General features: G+C 42.4%; 1 protein-coding gene across 3 annotated transcripts in view; it reads left to right on the top strand.

Annotated features, from left to right (window-relative positions):
• The window catches only part of DLGAP3 (DLG associated protein 3), a 385,428-nt gene extending 367,566 nt beyond the window's left edge, over positions 1-17,862 (top strand). For 2 of the 3 annotated variants that reach the window (XM_083173477.1, XM_083173475.1), the window contains exons 9-12: positions 1,537-1,964; positions 12,662-12,753; positions 13,097-13,240; positions 16,417-17,860. In XM_083173477.1, coding sequence (XP_083029603.1) covers positions 1,537-1,964; positions 12,662-12,753; positions 13,097-13,240; positions 16,417-16,635 — 883 coding nt within the window. In that variant the 3' untranslated portion in view covers positions 16,636-17,860. Of the gene's footprint in view, positions 1-1,536; positions 1,965-12,661; positions 12,754-13,096; positions 13,241-16,416 lie in introns of all 3 variants that reach the window. The other variant, XM_083173479.1, reaches the window with a different exon arrangement.
• The last annotated feature ends 766 nt before the right edge of the window (positions 17,863-18,628 follow it).

Genomic DNA, 18,628 nt, shown 5'->3' with positions numbered 1-18,628 from the left:
AATATGTAATGTGGGGGAACAGGAAAGAGTGTCTTGTGCTGGTGCACCTAAAGAAAAATTGGACTTAAAAACATCATTTTTAATGGGTTAATTTTTTAAGATAGCTGCAAAATAAAACCAAACATACAAACATATAACGACATGTCGTTTAAAAAGGATGAAATCCGCACTTAGTGGACCCCATTATATGATATCCCTCTTGTTAATAGTATTAGAGAATTAGAGATGGTGCAGTGCAAACATTGGATACAATTTGGGAATCTGACAATTCCTTCTTATTATGGGATATTATCCTTAATTGTATCACTTAACAGTTGTCAACTAGATCCTGTACGGTTATCTAGTGACTAATCATATGCTACTGGTGTATCACAGTGATTGGACACACTCTTGTTAATAAAGTCGGGAAAATAACCATAGGCTTCACCTGTAGGAGCGGGCTGCACCGAACAAGGGTTGTGGTCCCGCTTCAGCTTAACTGCTCACTGCAGGAGCCGCTGGTTGCCCTGTCTGTGTGCCGTCTATGACCCGGTTAGGAGGTGTTCAGCAGTGCACCTGATTCATTGGCTCACCTGCACACCTCCTAACCGGGTCCTGCAGTGAGCGGTTGTGCTGAAGCGGGACCACAACCCGTGTTCGGCACAGCCCGCTCCTACAGGTGAAGCCCTATGGTTATTTTACCCGACTTTATTAACAAGAGTGTGTCCAAATACTGTGATACACCAGTAGCATATGATTAGTCACTAGATAACCATACAGGATCTAGTTGACGACTGTTTAGTGATACAATTAAGGGTATTATCCCATAATAAGAAGGAATTTTCAAATTTCCAAATTGTATCCAATGTTTGCACTGCACCATCTCTAATACTATTAACAAGAGGGATATCATATAGTGGGGTCCACTAAGTGCGAATTTCATCATTTTTAAACTACAAGTCGTTATATGTTTGTATGTTTGGTTTTATTTCGCAACTATTTAAAAAAATTAACCCATTAAAAATTATGTTTTATTAGTCCAATTTTTCTTTAGGTGCACCAGCACAAGACACTCTTTCCTGTCCCTCCACATTACATGTTGCTAAGTGTCAATGGTAGCACATCCTCATATACTTTACACTAATTGAAGAAAATAATAATAATAAGAGGGTCCACCTCATCTATATAAAGTCTCTATTTCTGTGCGACTGACAAAACCCCAATACTTATCTTTTTGTTAAACCTCTGGAATACACGAGCACACTGAATCAGCATTCAAGCTTTTGGCATGAACTTAAAATGTATTTTTTTCTCTCCAGCCTACCACCCGTTCTACATTCCCTCCAAAGTAGTCATAGATGGATTTTTGTATAATGAACACCTGGGTTCTGACCTTCCTTATATATAAATGAACATGGTGGAAATGTATAAAACTAAACTTTTAAAAAGTTCCTGCTAGACCTATTCATTCTACAAGGAGATTGATGTTAGTTTTCCTGTTGGAATTTCCTATATTTTAATTTATTTTTACTTAGTTGCTGTTTTATTTCTCACCAGGAGAGCAAGGTTTAAGCGTTCTAACAGTGTGACAGCTGGAGTGCAAGCTGACCTTGAGCTTGAGGGCTTCCCTGGATTGACTGTTCCCACAGAAGACAAAGCCCTGCAGTTTGGACGCTCCTTTCAACGCCACTCCTCTGAACCTTCAGACACCAGCCAGCAGTATTCCGTGTATAAGACAGTGCATACGCAGGGTCAGTGGGCATACAGAGAGGACTATCAAATGCAATATGATAATGCAGACGAGGCACCTCAGGAGTCCTGGTTGGATAGAGGTGCTCGTAGCCTCCCGGACTCTGGAAGGGCATCGCCTTGTCACAGGGATGGAGAGTGGTTCATCAAGATGTTACAAGCAGAGGTGGAAAGAATGGAAGGATGGTGCCAACAGATGGAAAGAGAGGCAGAGGAATATGACTTACCAGAAGAAAGTAAGTTGTTGCACATTTTTAATTATAAAATGTTTATTATTACTATTTTGAAAAAATATATAATACTAGCACTTGTGGGCCAGTTGACTTGAAGGTTGTCAAGTATAGATGACATTTGCAGGGTGTCTGTCCAGAATATTTTTTTCATACTTCATTCATATGTATACTGCATAAAATAAATTGTGAAGGATATGATTAGTGCAGAATAACCTCTACTGATTTTCTTAAATACGTTACTATGATGTGGGATTGCTAGCAGGGCCGGCGCCACCACTAGGCAGCTCTAGGCATTTGCCTAGGGCACCGGCACCTGGAGGGCGGCAGTTCGCCCCTCACCCCCAGCGAACTGTGTAAAAAAATTGCTGCCCCGGCGTCCCTGCAGTGCTGGGGCGGTCAGGGGTGTCCGTGCCGTAGAGGTACCTGCGGCGCCGTCATGTGTATAAAGCTGGCTGCGGCCGGCGGGGTCCCTGTAGTGAATAGCAAATAACTAGCGCTATGCGCACGGCGGCGCGGGAAGCGCTAGTTATTTGCTATTCACTACAGGGACCCCGCCGGCCGCAGTCAGCTTTATACACATGACGGCGCCGCAGGTACCCCTACGGCATGGACACCCCTGACCGCCCCAGCACTGCAGGGACGCCAGGGCAGCAAGTTTTTTTCCACAGGTATCACCCCCCCCCCTCCCTCGGCACCGGGGCGCCCCCACCCCGACTCGCCTGGGGCGCTCCGGTGCCTTGCACCGGCCCTGATTGCTAGATACGTTTGTGATCTGGCTTGTCACTAATGAAGAAATAGGTTATTTAATATTCTTACACCTTAAATCAGGATCTAAATCATAATCTATAAATCAGGATCTATAACACCCAAAACTGTAAACATTGGGTTCCTAAAATACTGACTAGCCACAACTTAGGTTCATATATCCAAATACAGGAATGTTTTGAAATCTCTTGCATTGAAAACCATTAGTGTTAATTAGACTAGGATTTGTACTGGTGTGCTCAGGGCCTGATTAAAGGTTTCAGCCGCCCTAGGCTAATACAGAAGTGGTTGACAACGCCCCCCTTTCCCACCACCATTTTTTGTTTGCACATATTCAACTAAGAATTTGCAACAGGCTCGGGCCTCAGGTCCATTCATTTTGCAAGTTACCACCATAGTAATGCTGACAACGGTGGCAGTGGCATCAGTCACAGCCTCCCAGCACAAACTATTGTGCTGGTGCTGTACACCCCCCAGGACCCATGCTCCAGCCTAATCAGCCAATTGGTTAATCCGGCCCTGGGTTTCCTCCTGTGCCTCTAGCTCAGGCTGAGCAGATTCTTTTTCGTGAGGCTTTGAAGAAACTTTAGGAATGTAGAGATTCACCTTTTAGAAACCTGGACTTTCAGTTCTACTGCATCTGCACAAGCAGGTTCAACATGTGCGTATTTCCCTAGAATTTTCCAGTGATGTAAGTCAACCCTTGAGTGTTGTGATACCCTGCTGCCTCTGTGAGTTCTTTTTTGATAAATTGCTATGATAGTTTATTTTTATTTTTACTGAGATAAACCATGGTAAAAGAATAATCCTTAATGCTGCTCTTTCATAAATAGATAATACAGGAGAAATTATTTATACCCACTACCCTGGCTTTTATTGGATTGCTTTCATTGCATATGGGGAATTGTGTGATTTAAGATTCTTTCTGTAGAAGTATGCTGTATGTGGCTTGCATCATTGCTATCCACTTGTCATGCAGGAAGTGTTATTTCTACAGGATGTGTCTCTGCAGCCATTGTTCAGTATGACTGCAGGTTGTAAAGTCACAGTTTTGCAGCTTTCCAGAGTCCTGTGGTGACTTGCACACAGACCACTTTACATGCTGTCAGAAGTCTGGCTGTGATGGTATTAGGTCTCAAACTCATAGATCTGCTGGTGTTGATGAAGACATCACACATGGCTCATTTCAAGAATGTGCTGGGCTCTCACTCAAATAAAAAAAAAGAAAACACTAATACAAAATATTTTATAATATATGCTTACGTTGTTATGGTCATTAGCAATTGAGCTCATCCGGAACTGGATTGTGTGCGAAAACCATAATTATGTCACGTGCACATTTTTACATGAGAAGGAATTAACACAACACTGCATGCTTCACGTAATAGAGCTATAAAGTAAAAAAATATACAGATGGAGCTCCTCTCAGCCAGTGCCAGGGCTCTCCAGAATGCCCCCACTGGTGAGCTGGTGCTCCATCTGACTGGGTGGGACACACGCCCCAGTTACCGTGCAGGCTGGTACTGGAACCATGCCCATCTCCACTTCACAGAGATGGGCAAGGTTTGGGGGGGGGGGGGGGGGCGTGGAAGTGGGGGATGGCGTCAGTAACCCAGGGTGAGCTCCATTAGAAGGGTATGCGCGTGCAAATATAAAAGGCGCTCCATCTGTAAAGTTGCAAGAAAAAGCATGTGAGCCCTTTTGAATTACCTGGATTTCTACATAAATTGGTCATACAATGTGTTCTGATTTTCATCACAACAATAGATAAACACAGTCTGCTCAAACTAATGCCCCACAAACAGTTGTATGTTTTCATGTTTTTATTGAACACACAATGTAAACATTCACAGTGCAGGGTGGACAAAGTATGTGAACCCCTAGGCTAAGGACTTCTCCAAGTGCTAATTGAAGTCAGGAGTTAGCCAACCTGGAGTCCAATCAATGATATGAGATTGGAGGTGTTAAAGCTGTCCTGCCCTATAAAAAACACAAAGCTGTTTTGAGTTTACTATTCTCAAGAAGCATTCCCTGATGTGAACCATGCCTCGCAAAAAAGAGCTCTCAGAAGATCTACGATTAAGAATTGTTGACTTGCATAAAGCTGGATAGGGTTACAAAGGTCAGAAAGCCTTGATCAGTCCATGGTAAGACAAATTGTCTATGAATGGAGAAAGTTCAGCACTGATGCCACTCTACCTAGGAGTGGCCATCCTGTAAAGATGACTGCAAGAGCACAACGCAGAATGCTCAATGAGGTGAAGAAAAATCCTAGAGTGTCAGCTAAAGACTTACAGAAATATGTGGCACAGGCTAACATCTCTGTTGATGAATCTACGATATGTAAAGCACTAAACAAGAATGGAGTTCAACGGAGGACACCACGGAGGAAGCACTGCTGTCCACAAAAAATATTGCTGCAAGTTTAAAGTTTGCAAGAGAGCACCTGCATGTTCAACAGCACTACTGGCAAAATATTCTGTGGACAGGTGAAACCTTGTTAGGAAGGAACACGCAACACTATGGGCCGTATTCAATGCGGCCGGCGAGGGAGTTAAATGACTAGGAATGCTGAAAACAAGGGGTCCTCGTCATTTAACCCCTTGCACCGGCCACTCACCCTATTCTCCATTCCAGGGGAATCCTCGCTGTCACAGGATGAACAGCATTCACGGCTAATGCAGGGAGACTGCTGCATTTAGACGCAAGCCATTTCCCCCTCGCTCCAAAAACTTAGCAAGGGGGGAAAAGGCGTGTGGAAGGGATCAGTTAAATAATGACCATGCGAGTTGTGACAGCGAGCAGGCAGCACAGCTCGCTGTCACAGCTCACAAAAATCATTGAATACACCCCAATGTGTGGAGAAAAAAAAGCACAGCACACCAACAACAAAACCTCATCCCAACTGTGGAGGGAGTATCATGGTTTGCGGATGCTTTGCAGCATCAGTGCCTGGACAGATTGCTATCATCGATGGAAAAATTAATTCCCAAGTTTATCAAGACATTTTGCAGAAGAACATAAGGCCATCTGTCCACCAAGTGAAGCTCAACAAAAGATGGGTGATGCAACAGGACAATGACCCAAAGCACAGAAGTAGATAAACATCAGAATGTCTTCAACAGAAGAAAATGTGCCATCTGGAGTGGCCCAGTCAGAGTCCTGACCTCAACCAGATTGAGATGCTGTGGCATGACCTCAGAAGAGCGATTCACATCAGACATCCCAAGAATATTGCTGAACTGAAACAGTTTTGTAAAGAGGAATGGTCCAAAATTACTACTGACCGTTGTGCAGGTCTGATATGCAACAATAAGAAACGTTTGGTTGAGGTTATTCCTGCCAAAAGAGGGTCAACCAGTTATTAAATCCAAGGGTTTACATAGTTTGTCACTGCATTGTGAATGTTTACATGGTGTGTTCAATAAAAACATTCCCTTAACTGTACAAAGCAGTGGCGTAGCTACAGGGGTCGCAGCGGTCGCACCTGCGACCGGGCCCCTGAGCCAGGGGGGCCCAGCCCCCGCCACTGTCCGGCCTGGTTACTCAGAGGTCATACCTCCGCTCCGAGTCCTCATCTCAGCTCTCACTAGGCTGCCGGCAGCACTGCAATAGCTGCCGGTGCGCCTATGTTTCCGGCCACCAGCCCGTCAGCTATGGCTGCCCCTGCCTTCCCCTGCACACAGAGACAGACGCTAGAAGTCATAATTCACCTCTAGCGTCTGACAGGAAGCGCAGCTCTGCACTTCCTGGTAACGCGGCTGCAGAGCTGTGCTCCCTGTCAGAGACGCTGGAAGTGAAAAATGACTCTAGCGTATGTCTCTCTCTGCGCAGGGTAAGGCAGGGGCAGCAACAGCAGCGTACAGGCGGGTGGCTGGGGTGGGCACATACGTATTAACCCCTGGGCAACGAGCTAGAACCCCTGGCAACGGGAATAAACCCCCCTTGGCAACGAGCATTAACCCCTGATAAAAAAAAATGTAACCACTTGGCAACATCCAATAACCCCTGGCAACACATATTAACCCCTTGGCAACGAGCAACAACCCATGGCAACGGACATTAACCCCCCTTGGCAATGATGTATTAAAATATAAACAGACCGAGATTTTAATTTTGTTGTATGTAGGGGGGCCCCAAGGTGACCTTTCGCACCAGGGCCCATGAACCCTTAGCTACGCCCCTGGTACAAAGGCTCCCAAAAATTGTGCTCCCCTCCCGGCCCCCCCGGAAAGGTGCTCAGGGCTCATGCATCCACCCCTCTGCTGGTCAAATACCGGCGATTTGAGCAATCCCTCTTTCCGGAGGGGCTAAAATGATGCAAGATGCATAATTTTGTGTCCTTTTAGCCTCTCCTGGAATACCGGCAACACAGTTTGGGAGCCACTGGTCTATATATATCCTGAAAGTACTTTTAATGCACAATGTGCAAATAATCCCAGAACCACAAATTTGTAGGTTCCAGCTCACATTACAATATGTCTACATGTCTATAGCTACAAGTGGAGTCAGGGCCGGATTAGGGGGGGGGGGGGGCTCAGGGAGGTCAGTACCCCTGCCTACCTCCCTCTATCTAGGGCCCCCCCCTGTGGCTGCCATGTATTTTAAAAAAATATATATTTATTTCTAGCTAAAGTACTGTGATTACATGGTGATCTGGTTAGGTGCCAGAGCTGTATTTACAGGCTGTGCTACTAAATGCCACAATGCATATTGACATAAATAGTAACTAATGCATTCCTAAACTGGTAGCATAAGAGTTGAAGGAAATGAACAGGGAGCGGAACCAAAAATAAACAATTGAACCCATAGAAATGGCACCTTCTGCATTTTCCTTCCTGAGTTACTGTATATGGAACATAAAGTCACATGCCACCTGCTCTTTCCAGGCAAAACCAACTAAGAAAGATATTTCAGAGTGATGTGTCAGTAATTGGCTTTTAGAAAATGATAAGAACACTTGCACATGAGGATTTTTATAAATTAGTATATGACAAGATTGTTCCATGATTTGAAAAGGTCAAATCTGCACATGTTCAAACATTTATTAGCAAAGCTTTTAATTTGCATATCAAAGTACCAAGTGACGGTTGCATCGGGAATCTCAAAGGGTTGCAGTGAAGCACAGTTGTCAGAGATTGTGCGCGTTTGCCTCTGGATGACGGAGAATGCCCTCATGTTTTTCCCCAAGTCAGCCAGTTAGCATGTCGAATACTGTATTCAAAGGTTTTAATATAGGAAGAGTGTAAAGAATTAGCCTATAGAATATATAATGAGATTCACAAATAATGTTATCATTAACAAAAAGGCTGGGCATACATGAATAACAGATTGTTTCGCGGCATGAGTGGAAATGTGTATCGTTTGTCCCATGGGATCCCACATTTACCAAATCAATGTATGTTTTGCTGCTTAGAACTGAGGTTCAGGGGTTACTCAATTATTTAGCAAAATAGTATTTGGTTTCTTAACAAACTCTGTTTTATAATTCAGTAGTGGCCTCTCTATCTGCATCTGTCCCAATCCCCACCTCGTAAATGTTGGTAGGTTTCAGCAACAATATTCATTTTTTTTTTTTTTTATAATATGCTGGGAGGGCAGTGCCGTCAGTGGGGTCGGCCGGGGGTCAGCGCTAACCACTCATGCGCAGACCCCGGCACCTGGCAAAGTAGAGCACAGGGACAGGCTCCTATTAGAGCCCCTGTCTTTGCACCTGTAGAATGATACATTCTCTGAAAGGATCGCGTGTTGCAATGCGATCCTCGGTGGTAAATGGCACCCAGATTGCATTGCATATGTGACCCAATAATAAATGGGCCCTTCTATGAGGCCGCAGGGTGCCTTTTCCACATCAATCTTGAGTATTAAAAAAACGTCTTCCATGCAGTGCCAGTTAACATGGCCAGGCTATAATCTAACTTGATAACTTGAGTCTCGTTTGACCTGGTCAAAAGCTATGTGATGAGAGAACATTGACACATGATGGTAATAAAATTCAGGCTTCTACGAATCAAGGAGGTTGGGAGGATCAAGAATGTTGGGAGGACGCGTGGCCACAATGTGTCATTGCAGATAGGATGGATTTTGCTGCCAGGAGCCCTCTAAATTGAGACAGGTTGAGAATAGTAGATGCAAGGCACTAAAAGTAGACAGCTGGAGATGCGAGACCTGACATAGGAGGGACTGCAGAGTAAAGCAGACACACAAGTGACTGGGATGTGGGTGGCATAGCTAGAATGCTGAGATGTCACAATCTTGTAAATACAGACACTGGATGGGCCAGTAAGACAGATGTGATGCACCACAAAAAGGACTCAAAATGGAACCACAGAAAGTCCAAGATGAAGCTGTAATCCAAATGTGACCTAGAGACACTTGGAGCTAGGAATTTACAATTAGAGAGGCAAAGAATAACTTTTGCCAATAATTGCTATTATTGGTTCAAAAGAGGAGTGGCCAATACCGCTTGGATCTTCATGAAAGAAGGTGGTCTACATGCACTGATCCCTGCAAAGGTTTGCCATGCCACTGGAGGAGCTGGAGGAGAAGTAAATGCACATGGCTGGCCAACCAAGAAATTCCAAAGCCCCATTAGTAAGTGGCACCAGTGGTCTGGCATATGAAAGATATGCTATGAAATGATTAATCGTAAGGAGCCCATAACGCTCCGTTGTGTCCGGCTCCGTTCTGTACTATGCGATGCGCAAAAAGTATGTGTTTTTTTTTTAAACATGATTGATACTTTCTTTTCCTTCTTTATATACTCTTCCATACTAGATAAACACTATTGGATAAAACCTAGAGGTAATTGATTTATAATATGTACATGCTAAGGTCATGTCTACAGTCAGAGAAAACATGTAACACCAAACAGAATAGTATTATAACAATCTAAAAGTAAGCAAATGGACTGTAGAATGGGTAAAAAAAACTAGCATGACAGAGCAATACATTATTAGCGAGACTATACTGACTATAACTGACAGTGCGAGCGATCAGTTTATGAATCACATGATTTCCTTTTACAAGATCACTCATAGCCCTCCATCTAATGCTGACATACATGTCATGTTTTCTCTCTGATCCTGATACTATACTTGACAGAATTTGATTCTGTACACTGAAAAACGATGTTCGCAGCAATGGCAACCAGGAAAGCACTGTGTGTGCATCTTAGGTTAAGTGATTTGTTGTGCACTCTGCCTAAATAGACCTCAATAAACAGAAATACTGTAGGTGGGTAAATCTGCAACTGGATTACATTTCCTAAACCTCCATAGTTCTATCCAGATATGAAAACAAGAACACATGTAAAAAAGAAATAATGTATAGGGGAAAGACATTAAATTAAAGGTTAAGAGGCGCCACATGGAACTGACCTGCTGATACAAATCCGTACACTCTATACTAAATTATGAAATGCAAATAGTAAGTTAAAAAGGCACCATTACATACAGTAAGTTGATATGAAATTATATATTCAATCTTTGAATGTCTAAATGAACCACTTAAAGATGTAGCCAAGCTCATTATTAGTGTGCCAATCACCACATGTGACATATGTTGTGAGAGATCCCATCACTATGGGTGTACATTTAATTTGCTCTAGTGGCTCATAGAAAGAAACACACTGAATGAGTATGACATTGTCATTTTAAATTACATATATATAGTGTAGGTTACATAGTATGCATCACATTGCATGTATAGATACCTGTTTTAATAGCGGCAATTCATCCTAAGAATGCATCATTTTGGAGCTCCTTGCTCCTTTCTCAATAATGTGCGGCCAACATGCTACTGTCAGAGGTGGGAATAGTGAGGAAAACAGGAATCTATACATGCAATGTAATATACAGTATATCATGTGACCTACACTTTATTGTGGTAAAAATAATTTTTACCAATATCCTGGAGTTCCGTGTAATTTTTTGCTCATATATATGTGTGTGTGTGTGTTTGTGTGTGTGTTTCTCATATTTGCCTACTTGCAGGGAGCAGCCATGTTCCTTAGATGGGGGCTTGGAGAAGGTGGTCTGGGGACATGGAGACATGATAGCATCATCGTAGTACCACCACCCACTTTACAAAGCCCACATTACTGGCATTGTAAGGTGGTCACAATGATGCGATTTAGAGCAAATCACATTTTCACCCTGACCCTTCTTCCATCTAATACCCCTTTTACACCAAAATCCCAGACCCGACCCGTGATTTCAAACACGGTTCCAATCAAGGTAGGAGCCGGGATTTTTCCCGTTTACACTGCGGTGCAGACCTACAGTGTAAACTGGTGCAGCACTTGGAGATGACATCATCTCAGAGCGCCGGGACCGCCAATCGCCATGCTGGGGGCAAGCCCAGCACCACAAGGTAAAACGGGTATACAGTAAGTGGATGTAGATGGGAGGTGAGAAGCTGGTTTGGTGGTGCAGGCAGTTAGTTTACATATTTTGATATCACCATTTGAGACTTGGAGGGGTAAATTTCCTAAGATGGGAGTTCTATTGAAGATGGGATGTTACATAGTAAATGCAGTAAAAAGGCTGAATAAAGACTTGCGTCCATTGAGTTCAACCTATGTTTTAATAACTTATCCCTTGTAAAAGACAGAATGTGATTCTTATTAGTACCCTTGGATGTTTTTAACCAATAAATGCTTGTCCAACCTTATTTTGAACGTATTTATTGCATCTGCCGACACCACCTCTCCAGGAAGAGAGTTCCAAAGTTTGACTGCTCTGACCGTAAAGAAATTCTTTCTTTTGAAGGAACGAAATTTTCTTTCCTCTAATCTAAATTTGTGCCCTCGCGTCCTAGATTCCTTTCTTGCAGTAAAAAGGGTGCTTGAGAGTTCCTTATATTGGCCCCCATTATATTTGTACATGTTGAGCATGTCTCCCCTTAAACGTCTCTTCTCTAGTGTAAATAGTCCCAGCTTGCTTAATCTCTCCTCGCCCATAGCACCCAATCAGATTCTAGTTCTAATTTATTTAGCAACTTCTATTAGATAATAGATTCTCATTTGTTGCTATGGGCAACTTCCCATCTTCCATAGAACTCCCTTCTTAGAAGATTTATCCTTGCAAGTCTCAAATATGTGTAATCAAAATATGTAGACTACCACTATTTTTAGAACACTAGTGTGTGCAATACAAAAAAATTGGGGGTAAATTTACTTTTTTCAAATGAAGGATTGCCAGATATTGCAGATTATAAACATCCTGACTAACTGTATAATATCTTAAATCTAGAGCTCCCTCTAGTGACTAAAAATGGCACTTTAACAAGTACAAAGCCTTAGGAAACAATACTGAATTTTAAAAGGCTTTAAACTAAGTCAGGATAATAATCAATGTAATAATACAGCAGTGACTGGTTCTAACTTCAGCATCAGGTTCTAGCCAGTAGCAATGAAGCGAGATGAATTTAAACCATATAAATGTTTTCTCTTATAACACTTTTTACTTTTCTCAGGCAGCTGCCTCTATAAAGCATAGTAACTTGGGTTAACAGCTCTTAAGTTAACCATAAAATATACAAAGTTTGTGATAAACATTTTCAGATGGATTTTCATTACTTATATATATTCTTATATATATATTGTATTATTTAAATTAATAATATGTAAAATTAGGTTTTCTGCAGACTTCCTAGTGAAAATGGCATAATTCTCTAGGATTTATAATATTAGGCCCTGGTCCTGGGAGCCAGAGCAATCAGCTTTTTCTCCCCTCTGTTCTTCTGGTAAAGGGAGAAAAATGGATGTAGGGGCAAACTTACAGTACCTGTTACTGATTGCTGTCTATTTTCTTAAATGTTATACAGTAGTACAGTCTTTAGCAGGTACATGTCTATTCATACAGTAGTGTGACTGTGCAACATTTCGTGTAAGTGTAAGACAAGTCTTCTAAACTTTGTTTTTCTTTTAATAGTTCTGGAAAAGATTCGTAGCGCAGTAGGCAGCTCCCAGCTCCTAATGTCTCAAAAAGTGCAACAGTTTTTCAGACTTTGCCAGCAAAATATGGTAAGTGACTCCAGAATTACATCCTCTCAGAGGCCGCTGATCAATCACAATCAGAACCTTAATCACCATACACACTTGAAGATAAATGTGAAAGATATCTTTCAGAAAGCTCCCGTGCATCATTAATGACCCCCTCCCTCGTCAAGCATGTTTGGGCGAGGGAGGTCCTCGTTAACGACATCCATGCTGCAGCACGCCGTCGATCACCCCTGCTGCCCCCCCCCCCCCCCCCCGCCATTGCTCACATCGGAGCCGGCATCGGCAAGTGTCTATGTGCATCATGTACAGTATTATAAAATTTTGCTAAGCTTCACAATTATACCCCTCTCTACCTGCTCTACAGGACCCTTCCTCATTTCCTTTGCCCACTTCTCAAGACCTGGCTGGTTTCTGGGATCTTCTCCAACTGTCCTTTGAGGACGTGGGTATGAAGTTTGCAGAGTTGCAGCAATTGAAGGACAATGGGTGGAAGTTATTGGAATGCAAGGTATGGTCAATACATTCTTGGACTAAGAATTCACTCTAAGAAACAAGCAAATCAATTGATAGAATACACCATTCATTTCTCACATGTTGGCTTTAATTTAATACATATGTGACCAGTTTAATAGGATATTTCCTAGTAAAAAGTGTTACTGTCTAAATGATTGAAGGCCAATATTTCGTATAGTTTGCATGTTTCATCAAAGCCAGTTTTATATATAAAATGATATAGATTATACGTAGTTTAGCAATGTTAACTGTATTTTTCGGGATGCGGTCATTTGGTCTACAGCATGATGGTCGACAGTCATTAGGTCTACACCATTAGTTTGACATGGGAAAAGGTCAAAATGGGTCTAGGTCAACATGGGAAAAGGTTGACATGGTTCTAGGTCGAAAGGTAATTAGTTTGACAGGTCGTTAGTTCGAAAGGTCGTTAGTTCGACAGGTCGTTAGTTCGAAAGGTCGTTAGTTCGACAGGTCGTTAGTTCGACAGGTCATTAGTTCAACAGTGTCTAGGTCGACAGTGAGAAGGTCGACATGGGGTTTTTCACTGTTTTTTGAGCCGACATGTGACGATGGGTGGTATTTGATGCCCTACCATCCACTAGGGCAGGCATTCCCAACCACGGTCCTCAAGGCACACCAACAGTGCAGGTTTTAGTGATATCCAGGCTTCAGCACAGATGGTTTAATCAGAATCCCTCAGATACTAATGAAGTCACCTGTGCTCAAGCTTGGATATGTAGAAAACCTGCACTGTTGGTGTGCCTTGAGGACTGTGGTTGGGACTGCCTGCACTAGGGCATGGTGGGAGAATAAAAGAGTGTGCCGAGCGTAGCGTGTCACTGTGCCGGACGCATAGCAAGCGCAGCGAGCAATGGGAGGGGATGCAGTGCACTTTAAACTGTGTCCATGTCGACTGTGTTGGCATTCAGGTAAAAAAAAAAACCATGTCGACCTTTAGACTGTCGACCTAGATATTGTCGAACTAATGACCTGCTGAACTAACGACCTGTCGAACTAATGACCTTTCGACATAGAACCATGTTGACCTTTTCCCATGTCAACCTAGACCCATGTTGACCTTTTCTCATGGTGACCTAATAACTGTCGACCATCATGCTGTAGACCAAATGATCCCAACCTGTATTTTTCAATTAGCAGTTCATTGTAGCTTTAAGGCATACATTAAATATTCACTGCACGTCTCTTCTATCTGTTGTTATATGCATACGGGAAATAAAACATTTTGAATGTCACTAATCAACAAGATAAAGAAGACCTATACCTTCACTGAAATATATGTCCCATTTGTTTGTGTTTGTCGTCCTTGTTATGACAACTGAGATCTGGCATTGACAATGATAATATCTGCTCATCATGATAGTGGAAATAAACAAATATTGGGGTCGAACCAACACAGTGCTCAGTGAATAGCACCGGGACAGAGCTATTCTAATCAGCGCACAGCTTAATCCAACTAGTGGATTACAGGTACCCTCCTGGTGCTGTTCAAAGTGTTGAAGAATGAATGGACCCCATTGATAGAAGAAAATTGCTTCTGAATGTGCAGATCTCTTTTCCCTGATTATCGCTGCTGCAGATATTCTAACATACAGTACCCCTATTAAGATAGCTGCTGTGTTCTGTAGACAACCACATTTAGAAGTATTTGTAGTGCACTTAAGGTCTCATACAGAGATTCCCAAACTCCATTTTTACAGTCCAGGATTTAAGGATATACATACTTGAGCACAGGAGATTTCATAAGTACCTCAGTCAATTTGATTTAATCAACAGGACTCCTTAAAACCAAAGGCCCATACACACTAGTTTCAATTAAAAAAACTTTGCCAAAATCTTTGATAGATATATCTTTCACCAAAGTAGTGTGTACACACTGAGCTATTTTCCTCAAAAAGCAAGAGATTTTCAGGAGGGGAAAGACTTTGCTGAAAATCTTTCATTATAAGGCTATTTACATAATGGTATGGGTTTGAATTCCAAGGGTGGGAGCAGGGCCATTTTATTCCTGTTCTTGGTGCCTGATTCAGAACTGATTGCTGGGCTGCGTTTATTCGGAGCCCAGCACAGGTAAACTCCACCCCGCGCCGCCCTAACCAGGCAAAATCCCACCCATGTGCACAGCAAACATTTAATTTGCAGCCGTGCAGGTGGGGAGAAATCCATTCACTTACGCCAGCAATGTATATGTTGCACCATAACAAAATATACATTGGGGGGGCAGTGGTGGCGGTAACATATACATTGCTGGCCTGTGAAAAATGTAAGGCATGGCTTTGTGGGACAGGGGACTATGCACTCTATAATGCCCAGTACACATTATACCACATACCGTAATGCCCATTACACAATATGCCACACACAGCAATGCCTATTACACACACCGTAATGCACATTACATGCCAATAATATATACATTGCTGACCTGTGCCAGCAATGTATGTATTACTGGCTAATTAATAATCATTGGTGCCCAGTGGTGCCAGCAATATATACATTGTTGACCTGTGCCAGCAATGTATATATTACTGACTTAACATTGGTGGCCAGTGGTGTGCTCCATTTTGGGCGGGGGGGGGGGGCAGCAGCTCTTTGTGTTGTGGGGATTGGAGAGCCAGGTGATCAGCAGGGGGAGCAGGGCTTTGCAGCAGCAGCCAACCGGAGCTGATAATCGGGGCAGCGCGGACCAAAGCAGGGTGAGTATATGACAGGCGAGGGGGTGAGGGGGCGTGGGAAGGCAGCGGGGCAGGCCGCCAGGCTGAAAGTGGATAATCTTTCAGCCCGGGGCAGCGTACACACGTGGTGATGATGTATGAAAAACCATCCACCATCACCAGATCTGCTGGTAAAACCAGCAGATGAACCAATTAACTAGCGATGATGCGGGAGCGTGCATCATCGCTAGTCGCAATCTCTGGGGCATACACACTAGACAATTTTCAACTGAAAATCTGCTATTTTGAACGATTTTCAGCTAATTTCAGATAATCGTCAAGTGTGTATGTGCCTTTAGACAGTAATAGCGACGTTTGGAAAACTCGGTACTAGACTTTTATTGCACTACACATACTTCTAAATGTGGATGTCTATAGAGTATAAAATGTACTCACCAAAACTATATGTACACAGTACTTCCTATTGTCTCATTTTCAGGAGGAGAAGAAGCTTCCTCCTCCTATACCAAAGAAGCCGCTCCGTCAGAAGGTGCATCCTGTCAAAGACCGTTCTTTGGATTCTGTTGACCGCCAGAGGCAAGAGGCCAGGAAGAGGCTACTGGCAGCCAAGCGGGCTGCCTCATACCGTCACAACTCTGCCACAGAGAGTGCTGACAGCATAGAGATTTACATCCCTGAAGCCCAGACCCGACTGTGAAGAGGACAATGTACACTAACCTTTTGTACGAGCTGTATATAATAATATACATATATACATAGAGAATATTTAGAGATTATTCTAAAAAAAAAAAAAAAAAAAAACACTGAAAAAAATGACCACAGCTGTGTAATCCTGGGGAGGCCCTCCTGACCCAAGCCAAACTACCCTTTCATCATAAAACCCTCCCCTTCAAAGGGCAGAGCTAGTTAACCAATCAGTGCTGTCTCCATTGGTGAGGCTGGGGAACATAGTTAGAACTCCAGCCTCACCTTACCCTCTATCCTAAAACTCATATGTAGCTTGAAAAATGGACATGCTGCATTGTGTAGCAGTACTGAGTATGACCACAAGTAAACACTGTGTCAAAGTCTTTTTGTAGCTCCCTTTAGAGCTAAGTTTTAATGCACCCTATTAGGAGGCATTCAATGCCTGTAGGCCCTAAGAAACCAAACTATAAGAGATATTTTGAATAATTTTTATTTGTCTTGGAAGATACTATTTTTTAGATATATATGGAAATACTCTGGATTGTCCTGCAATGCAGTGTGTTCTATTTGTGCTAAGTAGTGTTTAATTGCTCTGTGTGCTATGTAATAGTCCATGCATGTTTGGGAATACAGGTATCTCACTACAGTGGGGAAAGCATATTCACGGGTAGGACATAAAGGCAAGATTTAATAAGGATTATCATTTTATAAATTCTTAGTTATAAATCTGAGGACTATCATTCAATTTACTGTAAGGGTGCACCAACTATAACATGCTACTGTATAAGTTTCAGGAAGCTTTCCCTTTGCTTTTAAAACTGGTTACTGAGGTTTTGCAAAGTTTTCTGCAGAAATGAATGACATTTGAAATATGTTTATTTATATAGATATAGTATGTATTTTTTAGCACTGACATTTCTTTTCCTTTGGGATGATAAGTACAGAGGTTTGTGTAGTTTCCACAGATCTGTATACAACTTCCACAGTATGAGGAATATCTAGACATGAAAGAGAAGGGCTACAACTCCAGTGGAAATCAGAATGGACCCACAACAATGAGAATAATGCCTGGTGAATTCAAACCTTAATCATTATAAATATTTTCAGCACTGACATTTTATATATATATATATATATATATATATTTATATATATATGTGTATATATGTGTGTGTGTGTGTGTGTGTATATATATATATATATGTGTGTATATATTTATATACATATATATAACAACAAATTCTTGCTAAGTATCCAAGCTGCAAGCAGCAAAGTCATAGAGTAAGTGGGCCAGCAACACCAAGTTAATTAATATATGGCTCCTTTTAATTCAACATCAGCCAGAAGTATCCATCAAAACATTCCCCGTTTCGGTGTACATAGCACCTTCATCCTGGTTTGTAGCAGTCCAGGATGAAGGTGCTATGTACACCGAAACGGTATCGTTGACTGTTATGCTTTTTGTCCCCATTCAAGCAAGGGGAATGTTTTGATGGATACTTCTGGCTGATGTTGAATTAAAAGGAGCCATATATTAATTAACTTGGTGTTGCTGGCCCACTTACTCTGTGACTTTGCTGCTTGCAGCTTGGATACTTAGCAAGAATTTGTTGTCTATTTTTCTGACCGGCACCCTGCATTATTACATACTCCAATGAGTGCGATTTTTTTCAAGGTTTTCCATATATATATATATATACACATACATTCATACTGTGATCCCTGGATGTGATGTGTGCTGACTCCAAAAGCACTGCCCATACATGCAGGAATGAGGCGGCACTCTCCGGTCCTGTAAAAAACATGTGTTAGTTTGAATGCATACAGAGATGGGGGTTATTCTGATTCATATGCTCGCATGAGAAATTGCATGCGTGCGCAATGTTTTTGAAATGTGCATTTCTGCGCATGTGCAGGGTGTATGCGGCCACGATAAAAACATTGGGGCGGCAGGCTGGGGGATTCCCCCATTGGAACGCCCAGCGTTTCATGGCCGTTCCCAT

This window comes from Crinia signifera, chromosome 2 (assembly GCF_055691185.1).
Source record: "Crinia signifera chromosome 2, ASM5569118v1, whole genome shotgun sequence".
NCBI lineage: Eukaryota > Metazoa > Chordata > Amphibia > Anura > Myobatrachidae > Crinia > Crinia signifera.
Note: the sequence above shows the minus strand (reverse complement) of the source record. Positions and strands in the feature narration are given on the sequence as shown.